The sequence below is a fragment of the Rhea pennata genome, chromosome 16, assembly GCF_028389875.1.
Source record: "Rhea pennata isolate bPtePen1 chromosome 16, bPtePen1.pri, whole genome shotgun sequence".
In the NCBI taxonomy this organism is placed as follows: Eukaryota; Metazoa; Chordata; class Aves; order Rheiformes; family Rheidae; genus Rhea; species Rhea pennata.
The window spans coordinates 6,851,999-6,874,825 of record NC_084678.1 but is presented as its reverse complement, the minus strand read 5'-3'; the positions used below and the strand labels follow the sequence as shown (position 1 = coordinate 6,874,825).

The 22,827-nt window shown below is 53.2% G+C and overlaps 2 protein-coding genes across 5 annotated transcripts in view; both read right to left on the bottom strand.

The window, feature by feature from the left end:
• PLCG1 (phospholipase C gamma 1) overlaps window positions 1-12,096 on the bottom strand; it is a 55,388-nt gene extending 43,292 nt beyond the window's left edge. For all 4 annotated transcript variants that reach the window (XM_062588932.1, XM_062588934.1, XM_062588933.1 and 1 more), the window contains exon 1: window positions 11,857-12,096. In XM_062588932.1, coding sequence (XP_062444916.1) covers window positions 11,857-12,058 — 202 coding nt within the window. In that variant the 5' untranslated portion in view covers window positions 12,059-12,096. The remainder of the gene's footprint in view (window positions 1-11,856) is intronic.
• A 5,401-nt stretch (window positions 12,097-17,497) lies between these two features.
• TOP1 (DNA topoisomerase I) overlaps window positions 17,498-22,827 on the bottom strand; it is a 68,628-nt gene continuing 63,298 nt past the window's right edge. The window contains exons 17-21 of the mRNA XM_062589302.1: window positions 22,359-22,473; window positions 21,548-21,675; window positions 20,288-20,382; window positions 19,327-19,476; window positions 17,498-18,912 (exon numbers count right to left, since the gene is read on the bottom strand). Coding sequence (XP_062445286.1) covers window positions 18,810-18,912; window positions 19,327-19,476; window positions 20,288-20,382; window positions 21,548-21,675; window positions 22,359-22,473 — 591 coding nt within the window. The 3' untranslated portion in view covers window positions 17,498-18,809. The remainder of the gene's footprint in view (window positions 18,913-19,326; window positions 19,477-20,287; window positions 20,383-21,547; window positions 21,676-22,358; window positions 22,474-22,827) is intronic.

Genomic DNA, 22,827 nt, shown 5'->3' with positions numbered 1-22,827 from the left:
CATGGGAGGCACAGGGGAGAAAAAAAGAGAAAATGTTCCAGCATGTTAGGATCCAGTTGAGTCGTACCCAGCAGCAGGACAAACTCCCTGCTGTACAAACAGCTTGGGGAACACAGTACTGTTCAAGGTCTGCTCTGGCACAAGGACAACCCTTAAAGAATGATGAGAGTTTTGAGCTGCAGCTTCCCACAGGGTCTGGATGGCAGCCAGGGCCAGGAGTGAAACTCCACTGCCTGTCTCTGGCTCAAGCTGCCCACATCAAGAATCATCCAGCACGGGGTTTTCCCCCAGGCACTGCAGACCACCACCCCTGCCCTCACTGCTGGCTGGAAAGCTCTGCTCTAGCCGCTGTGGGGCTGCTCCTGCCCCAGAGCCAATCACTGACTTCCCACACCTGCACCAGGAGCCACAGCAGTGCCACCCCTCTGGGCCCACCACTGTCCCTAACCACCAGCAGGTTCCTGTCAAAAGCCTTCTCCTACAGCATGAGTAGTCAAGGACCAACAGGTCAAGAACGGTGGGCTTGCAAGAAAGGGGGAAGTGCCCACAACAGACCCCTGGCCAGAGGGAAGGACCATCCCTCCAGTAGTGCAAGGGGACAAGCAATGCCTTGTGCTACAGTTGCTGGCCTAAGCCCTAACAGGAGAACACATGCACCTCTGTACGATAGCTCGGGAAGCGATAGGGTAGCAGACTATCTGCTTTTGATCTAATACAACCTGGGCATAAGTGAAACCTGCTCTGAGCTTGCATTTAGGAAGAACCGGGTGTAAGGCAACACCCAAACACTTGACAAGCGGAACCAGCCCGGCCTCCTGCCCAACTCCTCCATCAGCCACAGAGCAGATTTATGGGGTGTAGATTTACGGGGCAGGGTGCCGAGGGGCTAAAGTCCTCTTAGACACCCTGCACTCCCACGCTCCCACACCAACCCTGTTATCTGACCTGGCTTGTGGATGGGGAACTGCACACGTAGAGCAGTTGCCAAATGATTTGGGGAAAGCAAAAGTTCGGTCACAGAGAGAGCAATAAAGCCAGGAGTGCAGTTCCCACAGCTAGAAAGCAGAGGAGCAGAAGAGAAATAAAGCCACGCACACCTCAAAGAAGTGACAGTCACCTACGTGATTTAAGGTTCCCTAAGATGCTGAGAAGTTAATGCAGTAACAGTGTGACCCCAGAAAAAGGTCCATGAGGAGGGAGGAACAATACAAGCGCACACAGGAGGGATATCTTTTAATCACCACACCACTCGACACTTCTTGGAGCAAGTAAACAGGAAAAAGTCTCTTAAACAGCTGCTCTACCCCGTGTCCCCGTGGAGAGCAGTCTGCCACGACAGCCTTCCTTGATGTCTCTCCAGCATGAGAGTGCTCATGAGATCTTCTCAGGGACAAGGAATGCAGAGAAACCACTTGCCCTGGCATGGAAAGCCAAGCTGCCCGGGTCATGTCATCCGAAATCAGCTCAAATGACTGCAGTCCTGGGTTGGGGGAGGCAAGTCAGAAGCAGAGGGAGCAGCTCTATAAAGCAGAAGGGGCATATTCCCTCCCTACAATCATCTAACAGGGTAAGATCCAGGAAGGTAGATCTGCCTTACAGCAAGAATGATTTTTAACCCTGACTGGTCCAGCCCTAGCATGGATGAATGCTCACAAGAGACACCAAGGGAAAAAACAAGATGCTCATTCAACCCTCTGGGAACCCCAGCTCTGACCATGCCGCTGTGACCCAGGCATGGCTGAAGATGGAAAACATCCATCTCACCTTCTCCAGCAGAGACCCCAGGAGATGAATGAGGGGCATCTCAGGCACCATCAGCAGAGAGGGGAGCCATCTCACCTTCTCCAGCAGAGACCCCAGGAGATGAATGAGGGGCATCTCAGGCACCATCAGCAGAGAGGGGAGCCAGTCACCACTGTGCTGGGGTGGGGTCTAGCACCCACAGATAGAGCAGCAAGCCAGGTCTGCACATAGATGCGGGGCACTGGAAGAGAGCACAGCACCCACAACACCTCTGGGCTATGTGCCACCAGGCTGCACCAAGGGATGAACAAAGATCCCACAGATGGGATAACCCTCCTACATCCTCCTGCTTTGGTGAGGCTCTTCTCAGACCACACACGTCCGCATCTGTTTTGCCCTCTCCCTCCGGCTCTTCACGTGCCCACATGCTGATCTCCCCGTCCGCGGCTCCGCACTGCGGGCTGCACCACCCCAGAGGCATGCAGCCATTGCAGCCAGCACATCTGGCTCCTGATCCCTGGGTGACAGGTTGTGAAGTTAGAGGGCAAGGCCCTGAAGTGACTCAAAGCAACCTCAACCCTTGAGAACTATTCACCTAGCACATATTTCCTCTAAGAGCCATGGGCTGGCCAGCAGCAACAGCAACTCGACTACAGGTCTGACGTGCCTGCATGGCTCCATTTGTGGGAAAGCAGCAGCTGTACATCACCCTCACGGGGCGGGAGGTAAAGGCCTGTGGGAGCAGACAGGCTAAGCAGGGAAAGCAATAGGCAGCAGAGTTCACAGCTTGGTGAGGATTTCACGTGTCAGGACAAAAGTGAAGTTACATTCCAAGAAAAAGAAAGTTATGTCCACTTGTAATGGGCTGGGGGAAGAAAGCAACCCCTAAGGCGCAGTTACGACACTTCTGCTGCAGGCCTGTTACCCAGCTCATCGTCAAGGGCTGGGGACAACGCCAGTCTGGCAAAGCATTCAGATTGTGCAAACTCACTTGCTAGATTGCAACCTTCGCCTGGAACATTTTTAAAGCAACAATGTGGGTTGGTTTGCCTTCAGAACGCCAGGCACACTTCTGGGCACTGTACTGATGACACAAGAGGAGATTATTGACTGAAACCTCAGAACCACAAGAAGTTTTTGCGAACAAAAGAGCTACAGAAGAAAGAGAAAGAGAAAGAGAGAGAGGTCTTTCTCCAACATTGGAAAGTTTTACATAACCGTCCATCCAGCTGAACTCACAATTCACAACTCCAAATCTAACTGAAAAGCCATCCAACCTTGCATTTACCAGAGATGGAGCTGGAAAGCAATTTAAAAATCACAGCTTTTGGTGAGACTTTTAGAGTATGGGCTGTCAGCTATGTAAAGTGCTGCTGATTTCTACAGATTTCATGCTGCCTGCTTTCATTAGAGACTCTAGCTCTTAGCCTTTTTCTTTTTGGGGCAGACAGAGACTATCTCCTAGACGCTCCATTTCACACTACAAGCTGACTTATATTCACCCCAGCTCCAGGCCATGCCAACAGAGGCTGCAGCTATATAACAGCTAAGGGCAGACTCTAAAGCACCCTGACCCGCAACCAGCAGGATCCCAAGCTGTACTGTCAGCCCTTAGCCCAGCTGTAGCTCCATGCCCACACTACACTGGTGGAAAGAGCCTGACACAATGCATCTGCCCACTGGATAAGCCACCTGCTACCGAAGACAAAAACACAGCAAGGTCTTCCAAAATTGGCAGTATAAGAAGAGCGGACGTTCAATGGCAGAGGCACAGAGAGTCTTAGTCATGCGTCCTCCCACTGCTTGATGCATCAATGTGTCCAGGAGAGGTAGCATGATACCCAGAGATCAGGAGGGCTAGAAAAGGAAGGACAAAAGGTACGCAGCCAGCACAGGCAAGGGCCATCCTGCAGGAGCAGATACTGCAGCTTGTCACTTGGAAGTGCCAGAGGCGGGGAAGGGGAAGTCTGCAGAGACACAGAAAGTTCTGAGACCAGAAAGTTTCTAACTTGAATCAATCTTGAAAGCTCAAAAAAAAAGGTGACATCTTCCATGAAAAACAGCTCTCTGTGCAATGCACAAGTCCTCAAAAACTAAACTTCCAAAGGAAAACCTTCCTTAGCACTATGAAGTCTCTTTGGGAACAGCCATTGCCCCTATGTCCCCTTCTCGAGAACTCCAGCCTGCCTGTTCCAGGGAGAAACACTCCCACTTCTGCTTGGTGTAACATCTCAGCCACAGAAAGTTTGTTCAATGGAACAGATGACCACGGAAGTTGGAGCAGAGGAAGAGCTATGAGATCATCAAACCCACCCCCAGGCAAGGCAGGATACAGTCACTCTGCAGAGGATACGGTAGATATTAAACTGACCTTACATGCGATACCAGAACAAGTGAAGGAGCAGTAACGAACTGAAAACAGGGACATGAGTCAACAAGACTCACAGGCACGTTTGCCTGGACAGTTGCAGGTTTCTGAGAGCATCCCTGACTGTCAGATACCGCATCATTTTCTCCACATTGGTTCAAGTATCTGTTAAACACACAAACCTTTTTCTGACACCAGCTTATTTCACCCTGTCCTAAGTAGCTACTCTTCCAGTTGTTCTCCTTCATCTTCAACCTCTACCGTCAGCTCTCGAAGCTCATCTTGCCAAGGGGAAAGTGTGTGTGGGGGGGTAGCTTTTCAAAAGTACTGCAAGGACTTTGAAGTCCCACAAATTTCCACTGCCCTTAAATCTTGGAGCACACTGAGAAAAAAAGAAAGAAAGAAAGAAAAAAGCTTTCCACTGACTTCAGACATTCCCTTTTACTATATAATAAGGTTCAGTTGATAGGTTAAACTCAGAGCCACATGCTTTTGCGATCAAAGCCCTGCATCTCCTCACCACATGCTGTAAGCTCTTCCTGGACTCCCCAACACTACCTTTCATTATGCATTTTACAGTATGTCTTCTAAAGTCCATAACCATTGAGAAATGAAAACACACCACAACAAGCGCATGCCAGCCATAGTCAGTCCACCCACCTCCAAGAAGTCTTTTCACACACCTCCTAACCTAAGATGCTTGCCTTGTTTTTGGTTGATCTGTCACTAAGACTAGATTGTTGCTGCTGGCCCCTTCATCTAACGCGCTGTGGTGTGCCAGAGAGACTGCTGCACAAATACAGCAGGACTGGGTGCTTGTAGTTACGGAGCTTCTGCTACATTAAAAGTGTTGTGGAGCCCTAAAGTTGTGGCAGTTTGACACACAGCCGTTCCACGTGGAGGACAAGAAAAACATGTAGAGAACAGACAACAATTTCCACAGGCACGTCCAGGAGCCTGGCAGGCAGGCAGAACGTCACAGGCTGGCCTTGAATGGGACCACAGCAATTCCTGCTCCACTACGCATCTCAAATAACTTAGCTCCTTGAGTTTTACATCCCAGGCAGATGATGTCCACTCTGGCAGCGGGATCACAGTGGCACATGGTGACGAGGCTACCATCTCCTAGGCGTAGCTCCTTCCCATAACAATCTACTTGCATCCTGCCAGTGCGCCAGAAGGACGTGTCCCCAGCAGAAGGCAGGGCAGTCAAGAGGGACCACAGCCATTCCACGCAGCCAGAGTGGAGATCATTTACTTCACTTGCAGCAGTGAAACACTTACAGCTACACCCAGGAAAGGACACCGACAGCTCTGAAGGCATGTGACTCCATCCATGTTCCCCCTAAGACTGCATATTACAGAGCAGCAACGTCCCCTAGGTCACTTCTTAGGGGACGGGACAAGTCCAGAAGGGAAGGTCTCAGTCTAAGTGCAAGCGCCCAAGTTCCCACAACCACAGAAATTAAATGAAGGCAGCATTCCCAAGGCAACTCGGTGGTCAAGCCAGTTCTACCACATACAGTGCTCGGGGTTGGGAACTTCAGCACCAGCTCCCAGCAGGAGCATAGGCTCCTGCTGGGACTTCAGGCAAATCTCCTCTCCTCTATCTGCAATCTGCAAGATATGCAGAAGGTCACACGCCCGCTCTCACAAGGTGCTGAGGGACAGGCAAGAGTATCACCAAGAGTATCGCTAACAGTCCGTACGTCTTCGCAATGTTTGTGGCTCACATAGCGATTAGATAACGAAGCTGAGCAAAGGCTTCGCTGGCATTGATAAGCACAACTACCCCCACTGAGCAGACAAGGAAGCTAAAACAAAGAGTAGTTAAGAGGTCACAGACTGGGTCAGATGACTGCTGGCCCAATGCAGAGACAGGGCATGTCAAAAATCATGTAAGCAGCCCCACGACAAAGGTGTCCTTGGGATGGGAGCTGATGATATCAATCAAATGAGATACTCCTCTGCAAAACCAAATGTTCAGAGTCCGCTTATGTAGACCATCTTTCTCATCACGCTCAGATATCCAGCCAGCACGGCTGCCTGCTTTTGTGGCAGATTCAGAGAAAGCCAGGCCACGTCCGCCGTGTTGCCTGAAAAAATCTGCAGCATTCAAGCCCTCAGTGCAGGCAAGAAGAATTCAGTCCAACACTACTTAAAGTCTCTCCAGCACTTTTTAATTAGTAGGCTTAAACACCATAAGCTGATATCTTCCACATGGCTGACTGGCAAGTGTTGTCCAGATGGATGGACAACATAGCCACAGCAGAAGCACAGGTCTCACGACCTGCCCACAGACCTGTTATCTTTCCGATGCTCTTTAGGTTGCCAGAGAAGATCTTAAAGATGATAAGGGAAGAGGTAATTTCTGACATAACTCTCCACTGCGTAAGTAACAGTACTGTAACTTGCTTCTCCTGGAAGACACAACTGAGAAGGGAGGTGACAAAGGGATGAAAAGCAAGGAAAAGAGACTGCTTCAGCTCAGAGATGAAGGTGGGATAGAGCTTATTTGTGTTAAAATCCAGTTTAAGGCAAATATCCTAGTAAGCAGGAAGGGGGAGAGAGCTGTTTGGTACAGATACAAAAACATGGCTCAAGCCTTCATTTACGTTAAGAAAGTTCCCAAGATGCACGACAGACCTTCGGCAGGCGAACCTTCAGCTTTAACCATTCCTGACAATAAGTCAAGCTTCCAGCTTCCTGCACCCCTAGCTCAGAGATCTGAGCTTCGTGGGCTGCAAAACAGTGGGAGAAGCAACCTCCTCTCCAACGCTACCCACCTACAAAAGGGCCACGCGCTGCACGAACAACCCAGACTGAGGACCCTGCTGCCCCACAACTAAGTCTGCCCAGTTTTTACCACGCAGACTTGACTGTGAGGCTTGCTTACTCCTGAAGGCCGTTTCTGGCTTGCTTGTTTTTCAAGAAAGTGTTCCAAATCCTACATTTATTCAGACGATCTCAAACAAAAATGCTCTGCCTCAGTGGATTAAAGAAAAGTACAGGCAGTTGAAAAGGACGAAGCGAGTAGGAACTGCTCTTCAAAGTAATTTTGTATTAATATTTCACAGTTCCTGTCGTTTCTTTTTCACAGGCCTGTGCTCAGAGTAGTGGCTTTCTTCCACCTCCTCAGAACTGAGCTCATTTCACTGAAAGCAAGAATGCAGCTTTTTAAGGTGTTTTTTTTCCCCCTCCCCTCCCCTATAAAGCAAACATCTGCTCCAAATTTTCAGCTCGCTCTCTGAGCAAACTCTCTGAATTTTCTGACGTGTCTCAAGGAAAACAGATCAATTAGAAACCGGCCTATAACCCCCCAGCATGTGCAGTTATGAATGCTGGACCCTTTTACAGAAAAGAATTACATAACACAGGAAGTTTAAAAAAAATGCATAAAAGACATCTGACTCAAGGGACTAGCTCTACTTTGCTTTGGGTGATTAACAAAAAGAATAGAAAATTATTAAAGCTCTTCCCATCGTAACAGCCAGGCCCTTTCATAGCACAGATTAGGAAGAAAGCAATGCATTGATAATTAGAGTCAGCTGGAATCATTTAGGATAAAACAAATATTAACTGAAAAATAGCTTTCTTGGACAAACCATTACAGCTTTTCAAAACTCAGTTATAGGCAAAAAAGAAAAAAAAAGAAAAAGAACAAAAAAAGAAAAAGAAAAAAAGTGGGGGAGAAGGAGGGTACCATTTTTCCCAAAGCAAAAGGCTCCCCTCTTGCAAAAGTTTGCACCCTCCTCCCAGTTCATCAGCTGACTCTGATCATGGAGAGCCACAGAGCTCTCAAGCGAGCTGAGCAGCTTAACGAAGAGCCAGAGCTGGCGGGCAGATGGGCCCTTTCAAACAGAAGAGGTTCTTCATGGCCGAGCCCAGCTGGCCGGAGCCCCGTCCTGCCCGCTGCCAAGCCAGGGCCACCAGGGAGGGGAGGGGGATGCACATGCTGACAATTAACACTGCCTGTCGCACAAGGTCACTCTTCATGCAAGACGCGCAATGCGCTGCAGAGGGTCATCGCGCACGGCCGCGATGAGAGGGGACATTAGACGGGCAAGGATTCCCCTCCCTTTGCCGCACCCTTGTAGCACAGCCTCAACAACCCCCCGCAAAAAGGGCCAGGAGGACGGCAAGGCTGACCGGTGTACATGGGAGGTGCACACCCGGGGATTCAACCCCTACATAGGGTGTATGGTGGTGCCACCCACCTCCACCAAACACACCAGCTGTTCCACAGCCAGCACCAAGGGGCTTGTTGTTACGTGCCACTAGTCATCTGCCAGAACCCAGCTTAGAGCCTGCTTACTTCAACAAGTTACCTGAAATAAAAGATGTCCCGTTACCTCCAAGCACAAACAGAGTGGGCTGGGGAGCTGGTGGCCACACGTTTGTTTTGTCAGGCAAGAGCTGTGGAACTGATAACACGCTCTCAGTACAATATCAAAGACACGGGGACCTTCCCAGAGGCAAGCTCCTTTCCAGGATGAGACAACCTGAGGCTGCTTAAGATCTGCTCCCCTGCTCTTCAAGCACAGGGTCAGAACGCACCAGACCAACCACCACTGAAATGTAGCCTTTGGCAAAGGCAAACAACTAGTGGACTATTTTAACCACACAGCACTCAGAAGAGATCATAAATGCTGATATCCAGAGACCCTGGGGAGACAGCTACTTTCCAACACCACCTGGAATGATGTCAGAGCTCTAAAATGAACCTCTGTGCATGGGGATGACTACCAGGATCCTGCTCTTGACCCCTCTGTTGCTGGCACATCACAGCTTTAGTCTCTGAGCCTGAGGCAACCTGGAAATTAGCCAGCTAACCCCAGTCCTTCTTGCATTGCCAAGCCATGCAATGCAGGAGAACTTGGGCTGCAGGTACTGGCATCATGCTCCTTCTGACATGGTGGGTCACGTAGTCACATACCCTAGCGCTGCCCATCCCAGCCTGGGACAGACGTGTGTCTCTCTTCCACAAAGCCTATCACCTGCACAGAAAAGAGCAGATCCTCCATGTTGGGGTCTTCAAATCCCTTTCCAAGGCACAGATATCTACACATAAGTGCCCTGAGACTGAGGCCTCTGTATGTGGTATGCTGCAGATACTCACATGTTCTGAAATGTATAAAAAAGATCACTCTTAATCATTCTTATTTAAACAACTAGCTCATGTCCAGGGCAAGAGCAAAGCTCCTTTTAGTTCTCCAGATCTCAGGAAACATGACAAATTCATTACTGACCCAGGAACACAGCACTTTTTCAACTGTAGACCCTCAAGCATTGCCCAGTGGAGATGCTGTTCCACACAAAGGAACAGCGAACGGCCTGACAACAGGCTGCTCTGCTCAGCTCACGGCCTTGTGCGTATGGGACAGGAGGGCCAAGCCAGTACTGTCACTGAAAGACGACCTCAACCTTTCCCGACAGCCCCAACCATCAGCTCCTGGCCCTGGCATCATTTGCCTTCACGAGAACTGAATCAGTCACTGCTCTCAGTTATAACTCACCCACACTGCAAATGGACAGCTTGACTCCACTCAGACTCTCCACCCTAAGTCAGACATGGCCACGTGAGCCCTGTGCCAGTCAAGGGTAGGTTTCAAGGGTGGGATGAGCCAGAAGAAAAATAAGCCAAGGTAGTTGCCATATAAAATACATGAAGCATACAATTACCATGTTTTTTATGACTTTATACATCGCAGTTTTCCCAGGTACCCTTTTTCCAACCAGAAAGCACATTCAGACGAAAATGGGAACATTGGTCAACTGTCTAGGACTGCTGGACATAAGAGTGGCTCTGCCTAGATATACAGTCTCTGTTTAAGTACACAAGCTGATGTTTTCACCTGAAATTCCCACGTTTCTGTACCTAAAGTCTTAAATGCATAGTAGTACTTCTTAGCCTTGTAAAGGGAGATAGGCAACAGGACACCCTTCCTTTTAGGCGCTGGCAAAGACATCAGAGGAGAGAACTAAGGCCAGCAGTTAAGGTAGGAAGAGGTGGGCACAGAGAAGAAGCCATGGGGAGAATCTGCCAATGACAACAAAGTTGCTTGGCTGGGCATTAGTGCATCTGGCATCAGAGACAGCTTGCGGAGGAGGAAACTGTAACCCTTCAGGGTAGTCTTCTTTCTGCAGCACCACCCACCTCGATGTGTCAGAAAGCACACGGCTTAGGAGGGCTGCATTCAGCAGAACACAGCTTTCGTTGTGAGGAAAGTTCTGGGGACCATGAGCACGTGGCCACCATGGTCTACAAACTCACCAACAACTTTCTGTTGCAGTGTTTACAGGGATGTAAAGGAATTAGGTGTTCAGGGTCCACTGTCTCTTACTTTTCGTTTGCTAGAAACGCAGGGATTGTCTTTATTTGATCACCTCGGTCCCTGGGACATGTTCTCTGCTTTTACTGGTCTGGTCTTCGCCATATGCACAGCACAGGAAGTCCTCACAGACAACACACTAATTTCTCATACCAAAACTGCAGCAGTTAACAGCGATTATAAAGTTCTCTGTATTTCCCTAAAGTTAAGGCTTTAGCATTTACATCTTCACATGGGAATAATCTCGCATGTAGAGGACAGCAGGTACCACAGCCCTTCTAGAGGTTCCTCCCCCACAGGCCCAGGACCCTCACGCTCTGCAGTCACTGCCACAAAACACAGAGTCTTGCCAGCGAAACAAACTGGTGCTTTGCTCTAATTTAAAATGACTTTAATCCAAGGCAAATCATGCCTCTGGCTCCTCTTGCTTTCTCCCATTACCTGAAAGCTCCTAGAGGCCACCCTGAGAAAGGCAGGGAGGGCTACCATCCCGTGATGTTAGCAGGGCCAGGGAACCTAAGTGTCCTCCAGATCCGCCTGGAGGAGCTGCTGCGGGAGAAGCTGGAGGACCGCAAGGGCATTGAGGGAAACGAAAGCCCCACGTCGGACACGCTGCTGTTCGGGGTCCTCCTAAAGAGCAGTACCATCATTTCCATCTCCACTCCTCATCTGAGCCCTCCAGCCACGTTAATTATTTCCCACCTTTCCCGCAGCACTTAGCAGAGGACGGATGACGGCCTCCCCCGCAGCCGCACTGCACCTCGGTCGCATCCCTCAATGCACGGGACGGGATGGGACGGTGCTAACGCGCCACAGCGGTGGCACCGGGCTTTACGTCTCTGAGCACGTCAACTCTTCCTCACCCCCAGAGCTGAACCAGAGACACTGTGCTGAGACCGGTGCGCGGGGGGGCGGAAAGGTAACTTAAAAGAAACAGCGGTAACCTAGGCAACCAAAGGAGAGGTTAAAAGTTTCCTGGTGCGGGGCCTCCCTGCTCTCTCCCTTCCCACCCGTCTTTGTGGTTTGATGCTCACATTTCTTAGCAATCTTTTCCCCCATCCTCGTGCTGAAGGCCCGCACCACCCACGGGAAGCCGAGGCCGGCGAGAGGGGCCCGGTGGGACCCGCGCCGGGACCGGGCAGGGGGCAGCGCCGGCACCTCGCGGTGCTTGTTCCCCTTGGGATTCGGTTTTTTAGTTGCTTCGCTCCGTCCGCTGCACGGAGCCGAAACCACCGAGGGGCGCGAACGGCCGCTGCGCCTCCCCCCGAGGGCGGCCGCTTCGCCGGCGCCGGGCCCGGCGCTCGCCCGCACCCGCGCGGCCGCTCCGCGGGACGGTCCCGCCGGCGCGGCCCGGCCCGGCCCGGCCCGGCGCGGCCCGGCCGGGCAGGAAACCGCCGCCGCCGCCGCACTCACCGGCGCCCTCGAGCTTCTCGGAGCCGCGGCTCCAGGTGACCTGCCGCGTCTCCAGCTTCACCTGGAAAGTTTTCCTCTCGGGCCGCTGGGATTTCTTGGAGTAGAAGAGGGTCATGACGGTGCCCACCTCCAGGCTGCGGCAGAGGTGCGCCGCCTCGGCCTCGCTGGGCGCGCCGGGGCCGCTGCCCGGCCCGGCCGCCATTAGCGCCCGCCGCCGCCGCGGAGCTGCCGAACAAAAGGGAGCGGGAGCGGGCGCCGGAGCGGGCGCCGGGGCCGGAGCGGCGCCGGGAGCAGCGCCGCGCTCAGCGCCGCGCGCCGCGCCCCATGTCCGCGCCCGCGGGGCGCCCGCGCCGGCGGAGCGCGGCCCCGCGCCGCCCCGGCGGCTGCTGCTGCTGCGGCGGCGGCTGCTGCGCTGCTCCGCGCCGGGCCCCGCGCCGCCGCCGCCGCCGCACAAAGCCTCCGTCCGACGGGGCGGGGCGGCGCCGCGGCTCCCCGCCCCCGCCGCCTGCGAGCCCCACGCGCGGGGGGCCTGGCGCGCGCGGCGCCGCACGCGTGCGCCCGCCGCCGTGCCCTGCGCCCCACGGCACGCCGCGGGTGGGCTCCCGCGGCGCCGCGCACCCCACTGCGCGTGCGGGGTCCCCGTATGTCCCGCGCCCCGTGGAGCCCCGCGGTGGCCAGCTGCCGCGGCACCCACGTGCGGCCAGGAGGGAGCCGGCCCCTGCGGGCGCTTCCGAGCACGGGGACGCACACGAAGAGCTTCTCGCCCCGCCGTGCTGCAAGGGGTCGGGCGGGCAGGTTTTGCGCCCCGCTGCCTCCTCGGGGTCCCCTCGTGGGCTGCCGCCAGCCCCGGGGCTCAGCCACCGGCCGCAGCAACGGCCTCCCGGCACCTCCTCGCTCCCGGCCGGCAGCCCCCAGCCCCGCGGCACTGCCCCGCGGGCCTCGCTGCAGCCTCTGTGCAACACCGTGCACTTTGGAGGGCTAAACGGGGCGGCGGAGGCAGCGTGGGGCCCGAGGTGGGCACCCGGTCTCATGGCCGGCACGTACGTGAGCGCTGAAGAGCTGCCTCCAGCCCTGGGGCCACGCCGCGGCACGGGAGCAGGCTCCCCCGTGGGGCTAAGCCCCCCCCCCCCGGCAGCCAGCCCTCCCGGGTGCCCTGCTGCAGGGCGGCACTCCAGCCTCCAGCTCCGGCCTCCAACTCGGGAAGCAAAACAAAAGCCGCCTTAGTGAGGGGATAAGCCGCTGAATTGGAAAGCGTTTTGGAACCGTTTTTGCTCCATTCATATGGCTAAAGCCTGCAATTTCCCTTCCTCCCCCCTGCCCTCCTCCCCCTCGGGGAGACGCACTGGTCCCCCGCGGGAGACGCTGGCGTGAGGATCCGGCCCGCTTGCAGGCGAGTGCGTCCCCACGTTGTCTGCTAGCCCAGGGGCATGAGCAGTCCCACCAGGTTCACAGGTTTAGAGGCTCCTACCCCAGTTCCTAGGCATTAAAAAGACGAGAAAGGAAAAACGAACCAAAATAAGAACCTAAACTAAACCTGCCCGTGCCAGAACGAGGAGCACCTGGATGGCAGCGCGAGCCACTGAATGTGGAGAAGCCCTGGCAGTCCGGAGCAGCTCTTACAGAAAACGCAGCGGGGCTCAGCAGCCCCCCTCAGCCCGCCTGGGCGCGCAGCGCGGGCGCAGTGGGCGAGCAGCCATGTCCCTGACGGCAGCCAGGCGAGCCCACGGGCGACCCGGCGCTCCCGCGGGGGAAGCGGCTCCTCGCTGCTGGGGACCGGCAGGAGGCAGCCAGCTCCCAGTAGCCCGAAAGCAGCAGCGGGGTACGAGCGCATCCTCTTGTCTGTGCTCAAAACCTGGGAGCGGAGCCGGCACAGGGTCATTCCTCACCTCCCGAAGCAGGATGGGGCTCTCGGGGCGTAGGGACATCTGCTCCCCGCTCGTCCTCGCGGCTAACTCCTCTGCACGCCCCCGCGGTGGGGAGACGCGCGTCGCTCGGGCACGGGCTTCGAGCTGGTGGATTGCATCCTCGGCTGCAGCCTCCGCCCAGGGATGAGCAACGGAGGGGGGGGGGTGTGCTTCGAGAAGAGGTGCCAGCACCTGGCCTGAGAGCGAGGCAGCAGCTTGCAGCCTTCCGGAGAGCGCAACTGGCCCCCGGGTTATTTATCACGCGGTGCCTCGGGCCAGGGGCGTGCGGAGACGGTGGGTGGTCACTGACGCGGCGCAGCGCGGAGCGAGCACCCGGGGGGCCGCAACCGCCGCTCTCGCAAGCGCAAACCCTCGAGGGGCGATGCACACGCGGCTCTGCCTGCGCGCGGGAGGGACAAACCGCCGCAGCGAGCTTGCGGGAGGGACAAGCCGCCGCAGCGAGCACACGCGAGCCAGCGTGCAGAAAACACAAGGGACGCGGCCTCTCGGAGGCCAGGGCCGGGCGTTTCGCCACGCTCCCGGGAGCTGCTGCCCGGAGGCAGCGGGGAGGGCTTGACGTGTCGGGAGACAGACCTCCGTCCCGCATCCGACGCGTGACACGGGGTGGCCGCACGTCAGATGAGGGGAGCCTCGAGGGCGCGCTGGCCGGAGGCAGAGCTGGGGTGGGCGGCTTGCACGCCCGTGCCCCTACTCACGCGGGCGGCCTGCATGTCCGTGCCTCCATCTTTGCAGGCAGGTTGCACGTCCGTGCCTCCACTCATGCAGCAAGTCACCGGGATCCAGGCCTTCTCCGTTCACTGGGCAGGAAGCGTGATGGTCCCTGCTAAAACACAAGCTCAAACACAGATGAGCTTCTTCCAAAGCTCCGTCACCTGCGGATGCAGCTCGCTAGCCGAGGTAGGAGCCGGCGGGGGAGCACCTCTGCTTCCCCAGTGGTCAGCACAAAGCTAAGCACCGCTTCCAGGGCTGCTTTTGCCCCGATGTACTTCCTTTCCCTGACCTAGTTACATGCTAACTTGCCAGTTTGCCTTGTGGTTGGTGTTTTGCGTGAGGCTGCACCAGGCTGACAAGCACCAGAGGCTGCCAGCGCCTTCCCCGGCACAGTCCGACTGGGGCGGCTCGAGCGGGTGCCGATGGATGTCAGTTTGTCTGTGGTTTGGAAAGGCAGCGGTGCCGGCCTCTCCAGGTACCCTGCATCCCAAGACCAGCACGCGGCCCCTCGGGAGCTCGTCTGCCAGCACCAGAGCCCTTTTTCCAAGCTCTTTCCAAGACTGAGAAGGGTGAACTCGTGCTGGGAAAGGCCCCATCCAGTGCCCAGGACACGGCGGACCCCCGAGCCCCTGTAAATCGTTCCCAGCGCATACGCGTCAGGCGCACAACGAGCCCTTTTCCCCGTCAGCTGGCATTTTCTCTGCTGCACCTTAGAAAGGCCCCAGAGAGCAAACGGCAACTCCTGCCAAACTGCAAATCTTCGCAGCCACAACAAAGTGCCTGAAAATACCGTGGCGGCCCGCTGGGAGCAGCCAGCCGTGCCCCGGGCGGCTGGGGAGAGGGCGCTTCCCGCGCGGGCGGCTGGGCTCGACGCCCCTCTGCCCTCCTGGGGTCGGGAGCCCCACGCGTGCTGCGTTGGGCGCCTCGGAGGGGCTTGGTGGAGGAGCCACCGCTTGTGTCCGCTTCAGGCTTGGCTCGTGCCCTGGGCATCTCCCTGCTGGTAGCCCAGGGCACCCCGGCAGGGATATGGAGCCCTGAGCTGCTCTCCAGCACCAGGGAGACAAGCGCAGCCACCAGACCTGAGCGTCCACCTCGTTCCTTGTGTCCTTGCTCAACCTCCCACCCTGGCCTCAAGGAGGAGGAGGAAACGGTGCCGCTCTCACTCCATCAACTTCCCTGCAGAGGGCTGCGGGCTGATAAAAGACAAAAGAAGCCAAGTCAAGAAGAAAAGCTCAGGTCTGACCACATCCTGCTGCTTTGCCCCTCTGCTGAGCAAGGGCTTCTGTGAGCGTGCAGACAGCCCCGTGGAGGCCCCATGCTAGGAGAACGTTCCCCAGGCAAAGGGAGCTGAAGCTGAGGTGCATTTGTGCAGAAACACAGCGAGCCCTGCGCAGGGACCAGGGAAATAGGAGGAATCAGAGACCAAGATGGTGACAGGAGCCACATCATTCACTGGCTGGGAACAAGGTGGGACATCCCCAGCCCAGAGCAGGCACTGCCTTGCTCCAGCACAGGCCAAGGATCCCAAGCTCGTACAGTGCCAGGGACATCAGCCCCCGCCATCACCCCCCCGCCCTCCAGCCCCCAGCACTCTGAGCAGTGCTCGGGCACCGAACAGTGGTCCCACTTCCCCACAGCATCATCTTCTGCCCTCCAGCACCAGCCAGGAGGGCCCACTCCTGCTCCCCACCACAGCTCCAGGATGACTGGCAGCCCTGCCTTGGCCCCAAGCCCTTCCCATTTCCCCACAGCCACACCTCTGCTGCACTCGGCTGAGCGCTCAGCTGTGATTAACCCGCCTCCGGCTGCAGCGAGGACTTGGGAAGAGCCTCCAGGCTCCCGAGCGCATTCCACTACAGCCTGGGCCCAGGAGATCAGCACGGAGAGCATTCGCATTAGCGACATGGAATAAAAGGACAGGCCAAACACTTTGCGATGGCCTTCCCCTTGTTTCCTGAGGCTTTTAGAAACTCAGCTGCAGCATGTCCTGCACAAAGGGAGCCTCTTCTAAGGAATGTGAAGGGAAAAAACCCACCACTTTGCCAGAGGGGCCACCCTAGGCCCAAACAAGCACAACCGGCCCCTTCTCCCTGCTGGAGATCGGCCTGGCTGCACCCCTAGCTCCATATACCTCTGGTCATTTCCCATTTCACTGAAGTACCAGCCTCAGCTTCCAAGGATGCTTAAAGGGACCCTGAACACAGATACAAAGCCACATTTACAATATCACACTGACAGACAAGTTAGCAGCCCAAAAGAGCATCCTCTACTTGGCATCTGCTGTCCAAGCTCTTGACTGAGAGCAGGCTCCTAGGCTTGCCAGGCAGCCTGCATCCAACAGGGCTCACACAGGGACTAAGCAGCTTCTCATTAAGAGGTAATAAAATCCTTCAGGGAGTTCCTGCTGGGGCAAGGAAGGGGAACTCCTGCTGCCCAGCAGGGCAGCCCTGTGCTCAGAGCTTGGAGATCAGGCTGCTGCTCCTGAAGCACAGCATTGCTCAAGGGGAGTAAACAGACACAACCCCAGACAAACAGATTGCCGTCCGTGCACGGCGAAGGGCTCTGGGGACCAGGAGAGCCAACAGGCTTCCTCAAGCCTCAACTTCACAACAGAAAGCATTAGCTTGAGCTCATCAATAAGCAGCAGGATCCCAGCTCTCCGTGCCCCTAGCCAGGGCTCCAAAGAGCCCTGAGCTTTGATGGGTCCAGCTGCACAACCACACACAGCAGTGCCGCACTAGAGAGGAGACTGCTGCTGAGCCATCACAACCCAACACAAGGTGAGCACCGACGGCAGAATTACTCAAAGTACTAGAGCAAATGCTTTCAGCTGCTAGAGAAAGCGTTACTGCTTCCCAAGGGCAGTCATGACCAGACACTTCATTTTAGATCGCTGGCATCGTTATGAAACCTCATCAACTTGACTCATCCACAGTGAGGACATGCCGCTGGGTCGAATCCCAACACACCTGGCACCGAGCTGAAAAAACACACAGACCCCAGCACTCAGTTAAGTTGTAGGAATTTATTTTAAATAACCTACAGTTGATTAAAAGGGAATTCATGATAAAAATAGAAGATACTTGTTGAGGAAAGGCTGCAGGAAATGGTCTTCGCACACACACTACGCTAACAATGCCTCTAAAACTAATGATTATAGCAAAAAAAGGTTTCACATTAAAATTCTGCTTTTTAGTTTTTTAAAATTTTTTTACACAATTACAAAAGAAAAAAATAAAAGCCCTAAAATCTTGATTTTTCCTTTTTGGACCGATGCTCATTTCCCTCGAAATTTTTTGACCTGTGAAACTTCTTTTTACACAATAAAATCTTTCAAGTAAAAGAGGAGAGTGGGGCTTAGAAAAAAAGGAGGGGGAAAAAAAGGTAAAACAGTCTGACAAACCTAAAAGGTAGATAGTCTTGAAGTGTACAGAGCGTGCTCAGAACAAAAGGTGATGGGAATGCCATTTGTTGCCATTTTCACTTGTCTTCAAATTCCACATTCATCTCCCCACCACACCATCCCCTCCCCCAACCCGCTCCCCAAATCTACACGATCTTTAAGATCAAGAAGAAAAACTGTTTAAATATTTTAAAATAATTAAAAGAAATAAAAATTCACATTTAAAAAAAGGAACACTCAAGTCAGGAGGACAATTTCCCATCACGCTTTGCTTTGAACAGATGCAGTGGATATTTGTAATTCATGTTCCAATACCACGACTGTTTCAAGTGACAAAGAAAAAAAGATTTGAGTATTTCCATGACAATAGTGACAGCTGTAATAGGTGCGTTGGGTTTCTTAAATTTTCTTGGCTTGTTAAATTCTGAAATGGGGTGGGAGGGGGAAGGGAAGGGCAGAGGATAAGGAGTCCATTTTCTATTAAAATATAGAAGTTATTGCAAAACCCTAACTGTAAAAACGCACCAATATAATTGGATTTTGTATACAGTAGCTAAAGATTCCCACGCTCTCAGTGTGATGGTGAATTTGCCTGGCGGAAGGTTGACAAATCCCCCATCCACTTGCCCTGCTTCAAGAGGAAAAAAAAAACCACACAAACCAGACAGCTAAAATTTGGATCTCTGAAACATTTTTAAATAAGTTGTCCATAGGACAACTGGCTCAGCTCCTTTAAGATATTTCCAGGTTACTCTTTCTCCAAGATGTTTGCTGTTTATCTGATGCTCACTTGCCCCTTTCCTCCCCCCTCCCCAGCATCCAAGGACAAGTAAGGCTCACAGTTTATCAATCTCCCTAAAAAAAAACAGGCTACTCCCCCTTTTTCCCATAAAATTCAGCTCATTAAAAACAGGTTAAAATTCATAGTCTTCCTCTGCCATGTCGATAGCCCAGGCAAATTTCTCTCGCTGAGTTTTGTTATAAATCTTCTCTATAGGGATTCCCCACTTCTTACACCTGCAGAAGAGGAGATACTGGTTAAGAGTCAATACAGCACAGGTGTCCAACCCCTTGCTGTCCTTCTCTCCCTCAGCACCTTCCAGCTCTACTCATGCTCCATTAGGAGATGCTACTCAGCTGAACAGGACCAGCTTCACTGTTAGACCCCTGCAGATTTCCTGACCCATCATCTCCCAGAGTGATGCTAGCTTTGGCTGACACAAGACACTTGCCTCAACAGAGTCATTTAAAACTACTGTAAACTGTTTGCAAATACAAGGGATGGCCACAGAAAGACTTGACCTCTCTAGTCAGACCTATGCTGTCAGTAGAGGCAGCAGTGCTCTCAGCCACAACCCTCATCTGTTAACCGGGGAACAAGACACAGGTGAAGGAGTGGTTCCCTCCAGCACACCCTAGGCAGACACTTACCAAGCAACAGAGATTCTGGGATCCAGATAGTTGAGTTTGGAGGTGCCCAAGGCAATTTGCTTGTTCTCCTCCCTATCTGTAGCCTGAACCTCCAGCTTCATCAGCTGCTCCTCAATCCTCTGCACAGCTTTCTTCTTGCTCTCCACTGTCCTGGGGTGGGTAAGAAAGAATGTTTAATCCCTGATGCCTTGCTGAGGCTGAGACTATTACACTGCAGGAACCCAGAGGGACCTGATCAAGGTAAGCAATGTGACCAGCCACAGAAGGCAGCCGTGTCAACATCTACGGTGACACAAGCCACGCAGCACATGCAATTAAAAACTGACACAGTCAAAGGCAGAGCAGAGCTCCTAAGCAGGAGTGTTTTTTTTTTTTTTTTTTAAGGGGTGGGAAGCAACAGCCTGAACTGAAGCACTGACACCACACATTTTAAAATTAATCCATCTATTCCTCTTTCAATAGTCATGCTGCAGTTCCATCTTCAGAACTCCCTTAACTCAGCACCCATGTCTATTCTGCAGAGCACACACAGTGTCTGTGTACAATGTCTGCAACCTTGGGCTTCCAATAGTGGAAGTGCTCCAAAATGCTTTTGCATTTTCTAATTCTCAGCTTCCTGGCTCCCCATAAAGCTGAGGATGCTGCACACTTGATCCATTACTCTGCTTGGTCCTGGGTAGCAGGGTGGTTACTATACCATTGGCTGGTGCTCAGCTCAGAGGGCTGGAAGGCACAGCAGAGACTGATGCTAGTGACCACATCAGAAGCTGGCATGTTGGGCCCCCTCTATGCTCCTTAGCTTGAAGGCTGCTACTTCACACACAGGGCAAAGAGGGGACCAGAAAGCAAGGTCTTCCCAGCTCTCTTGGATCACTGGCTAGGGAAGCAGAAGACAGTGCTGAAGGACCACTGGAGCTGACAATACTGGGAGCATTGCACAGCCTAGTAACACCAGCCTTACTTTTTAGACTTCTCATCCCTCCGGACCTTGGCATCAGCTTTGGCGCTTTTCAGTTCTCTCCTGGCATCAGCTAACTGTTCCTTCTTGGCATCAATCTAGGAGAGGTAAAACCAGAGGGCAGCACTGTGAACAACCAGCAGACAACTGTGGCCATCACCCTTGTGCAGCATTACCCAGCGACTGAGAGTCTGTGACCATGATCAGAAGCTAGCAGGGCTCAGAACCACTTCTACAAAACAATGAGGCCACTGGCCTTTCAATGTGCTGTGGGACCTAATGCAGGGAAACGCGTTCCCTTGAAGAAACAAAGCCCAAACAGTTGCAAAGATAAGGTAGCAGTTGGGAGAGAGCCACTGGGAGTCTTCACACAGAGCTACACCCAAGCAGGGTAAGGGACTGGCATGGCCTGAGACTAGCCAACAGTCTAGTCTGTACAGCCTGCTTGCCCATCTCTACCTTCTCCCATCAGTACAAGCTCCCTGATGGTACCACAGAAGGATGATCCATGTTCCCTCAGCGGGCATCAGTTCTTGCCCCAAATCTTACACACTGAAAGCTGATAAGGGTTCAGGCAGCTCTCTTCTGGTAAGCTTAGGATTCAGGGAGATTTAGCATTTTGCAGCTCCTTCAACCACTCCCCTTAAACTTCCCCCAAGCTCTAACATCTAGGGTGGAGGCAGCCATGTTAGGTGTTACAGAAGCAGGGGTCACTGCAGTGCCAAACCAAAAGTCCTTATTGTGAAGGTTATTCTCTAAAGCCAGACCAGGAACAGACCTAGCCCTTTTGCACCTCATGGCCTTCACCAGAAACAATCTGCAAAGGAAGAGGTCAGGTCAGAGGGGCGTAATGTACCACGTACACAGCCTGCACTGACAGTGGTCTGCGATTCCTGTAACAGGAGTGAATGCCCATTCCTGTTTCTTTATGGGGACACAAGATAGAGCTACAGGCCGAGGAGCTTAAGTTTTAATAGCAGCAAAACATGCTGCTGGTCATCTGTCAAACAAAGGGCAGCTAAAAAGGGTCTGGTCTTGGTCTCTAGGAGTAAAAGACGACTCAGACTGAAAGGCAGCACTTTCAGCTCAATATTACACTTCCAGAGTCTTCCTTTCCAAGTAGGCCCATCTCTGATATGGCACTAACCAAATCCTGACAGGGAAAAGCTGGCTCCCCTTCTGTTTTACTCGAAGTGAAAGGAAATGCAAGTCCTGGATGCAGAACTTTGAGCCCTGCCCCAACAAAAAGCCAGGTGGGGGTACCTTGGTCTGCAGATTCATCATGGACTTTTCAAAGGTCTTCGGTGGAGCCCTCTGGTGGTTACACAAAATGGCAACCGCTCTGTTGGCACGGTTATAGGAAAGGATCTTTGCCGGGATGTTGTCATCCGCTGTGAATTACAAAGATAAGGTAAACAAGTGGTGTCCTCTAGCGCTTAACAGCCCCAGCCAGTGTCCAGCTGACTCTGCCAGCTCCCAGTCACAGGAGAAATGACTTTTCCTGATGGCCTAATCTCCGTGCTACACTCTAACCACAGCACTAAGAGCCTGCCTACTTCCACCCTAGACCCTAACTCCCTGTGGACCACTTCCTTCAGTAGCAACAAAGGCACCACCTGCCACTCACTAGAGTGGTACATCCATACTCTGAGCAGGGGACAATAGGACCACATAATTCCAGACACTGTTGAGCTTCACAGGCCCCTCCACAAACAGGAAGGGATGTGCCTGCTTTGTAAAGTAGATCAAAGTACAAATTACCAGTGCTCAACACGTGGATTGTGAATGAGCAGCCAGGAAACAAATGAGAGATTTGGTAAAAACCAGACACGACCTAGCACGCACACTTCAATATGTCCACCAGTCAACTCTGCACTACCCCATCTATTTCCAAAAGACTATCTTGCAGTAGTTTTGATCAGACCTTAGCTGTCTGACATTTACACTGCGAGAACAGCAAGCAGGAAATATCATAGAGATCGAATACTTGACACTAAGCCAAAGCAGTCAGCGCTATATTGCAGGATGAGATCCATTCCCCTACACCCACCACAGTTGCAAAGACAGGACTTACGGTTAGTGAGCTCCTTGAGCTGCTGTTGTAGCGTGATGGAGGCATTGTAAGTACGGAATACCTTGGCTGTCAGTCCCTCCATAAGGTCTTGAAGATGTTTATTTAAGATACTAGTCTAAGGAAGCAGAAAGCAGATGACAGTTAGCACTAGAATCAGTGACAGCATTTGTGAAGTTTCTGGACACATTGTTGATGAAGACATGCAGCTCTCATCTAAACTCTGGCTAGTGTACTCAAATCTAACACCCAATGGCCACATTTTCACTGAAACCACAGGAAAAGTGAACAAAGAAACAAAAAGGGTTAGATCTGTATAAGTACTATGAATGGCCAAAAAAGTTTCCAGTGCGGTGCTTCTGGTTCCCAATAGGTGGAAGTGAGCCTGTCTCACCCCAGGGGAGATGCCTGAACCACCACAGTGCTCCCACAGAGCCAAACGTGCAGTCAGGGATGGCATCTGACAAAAATG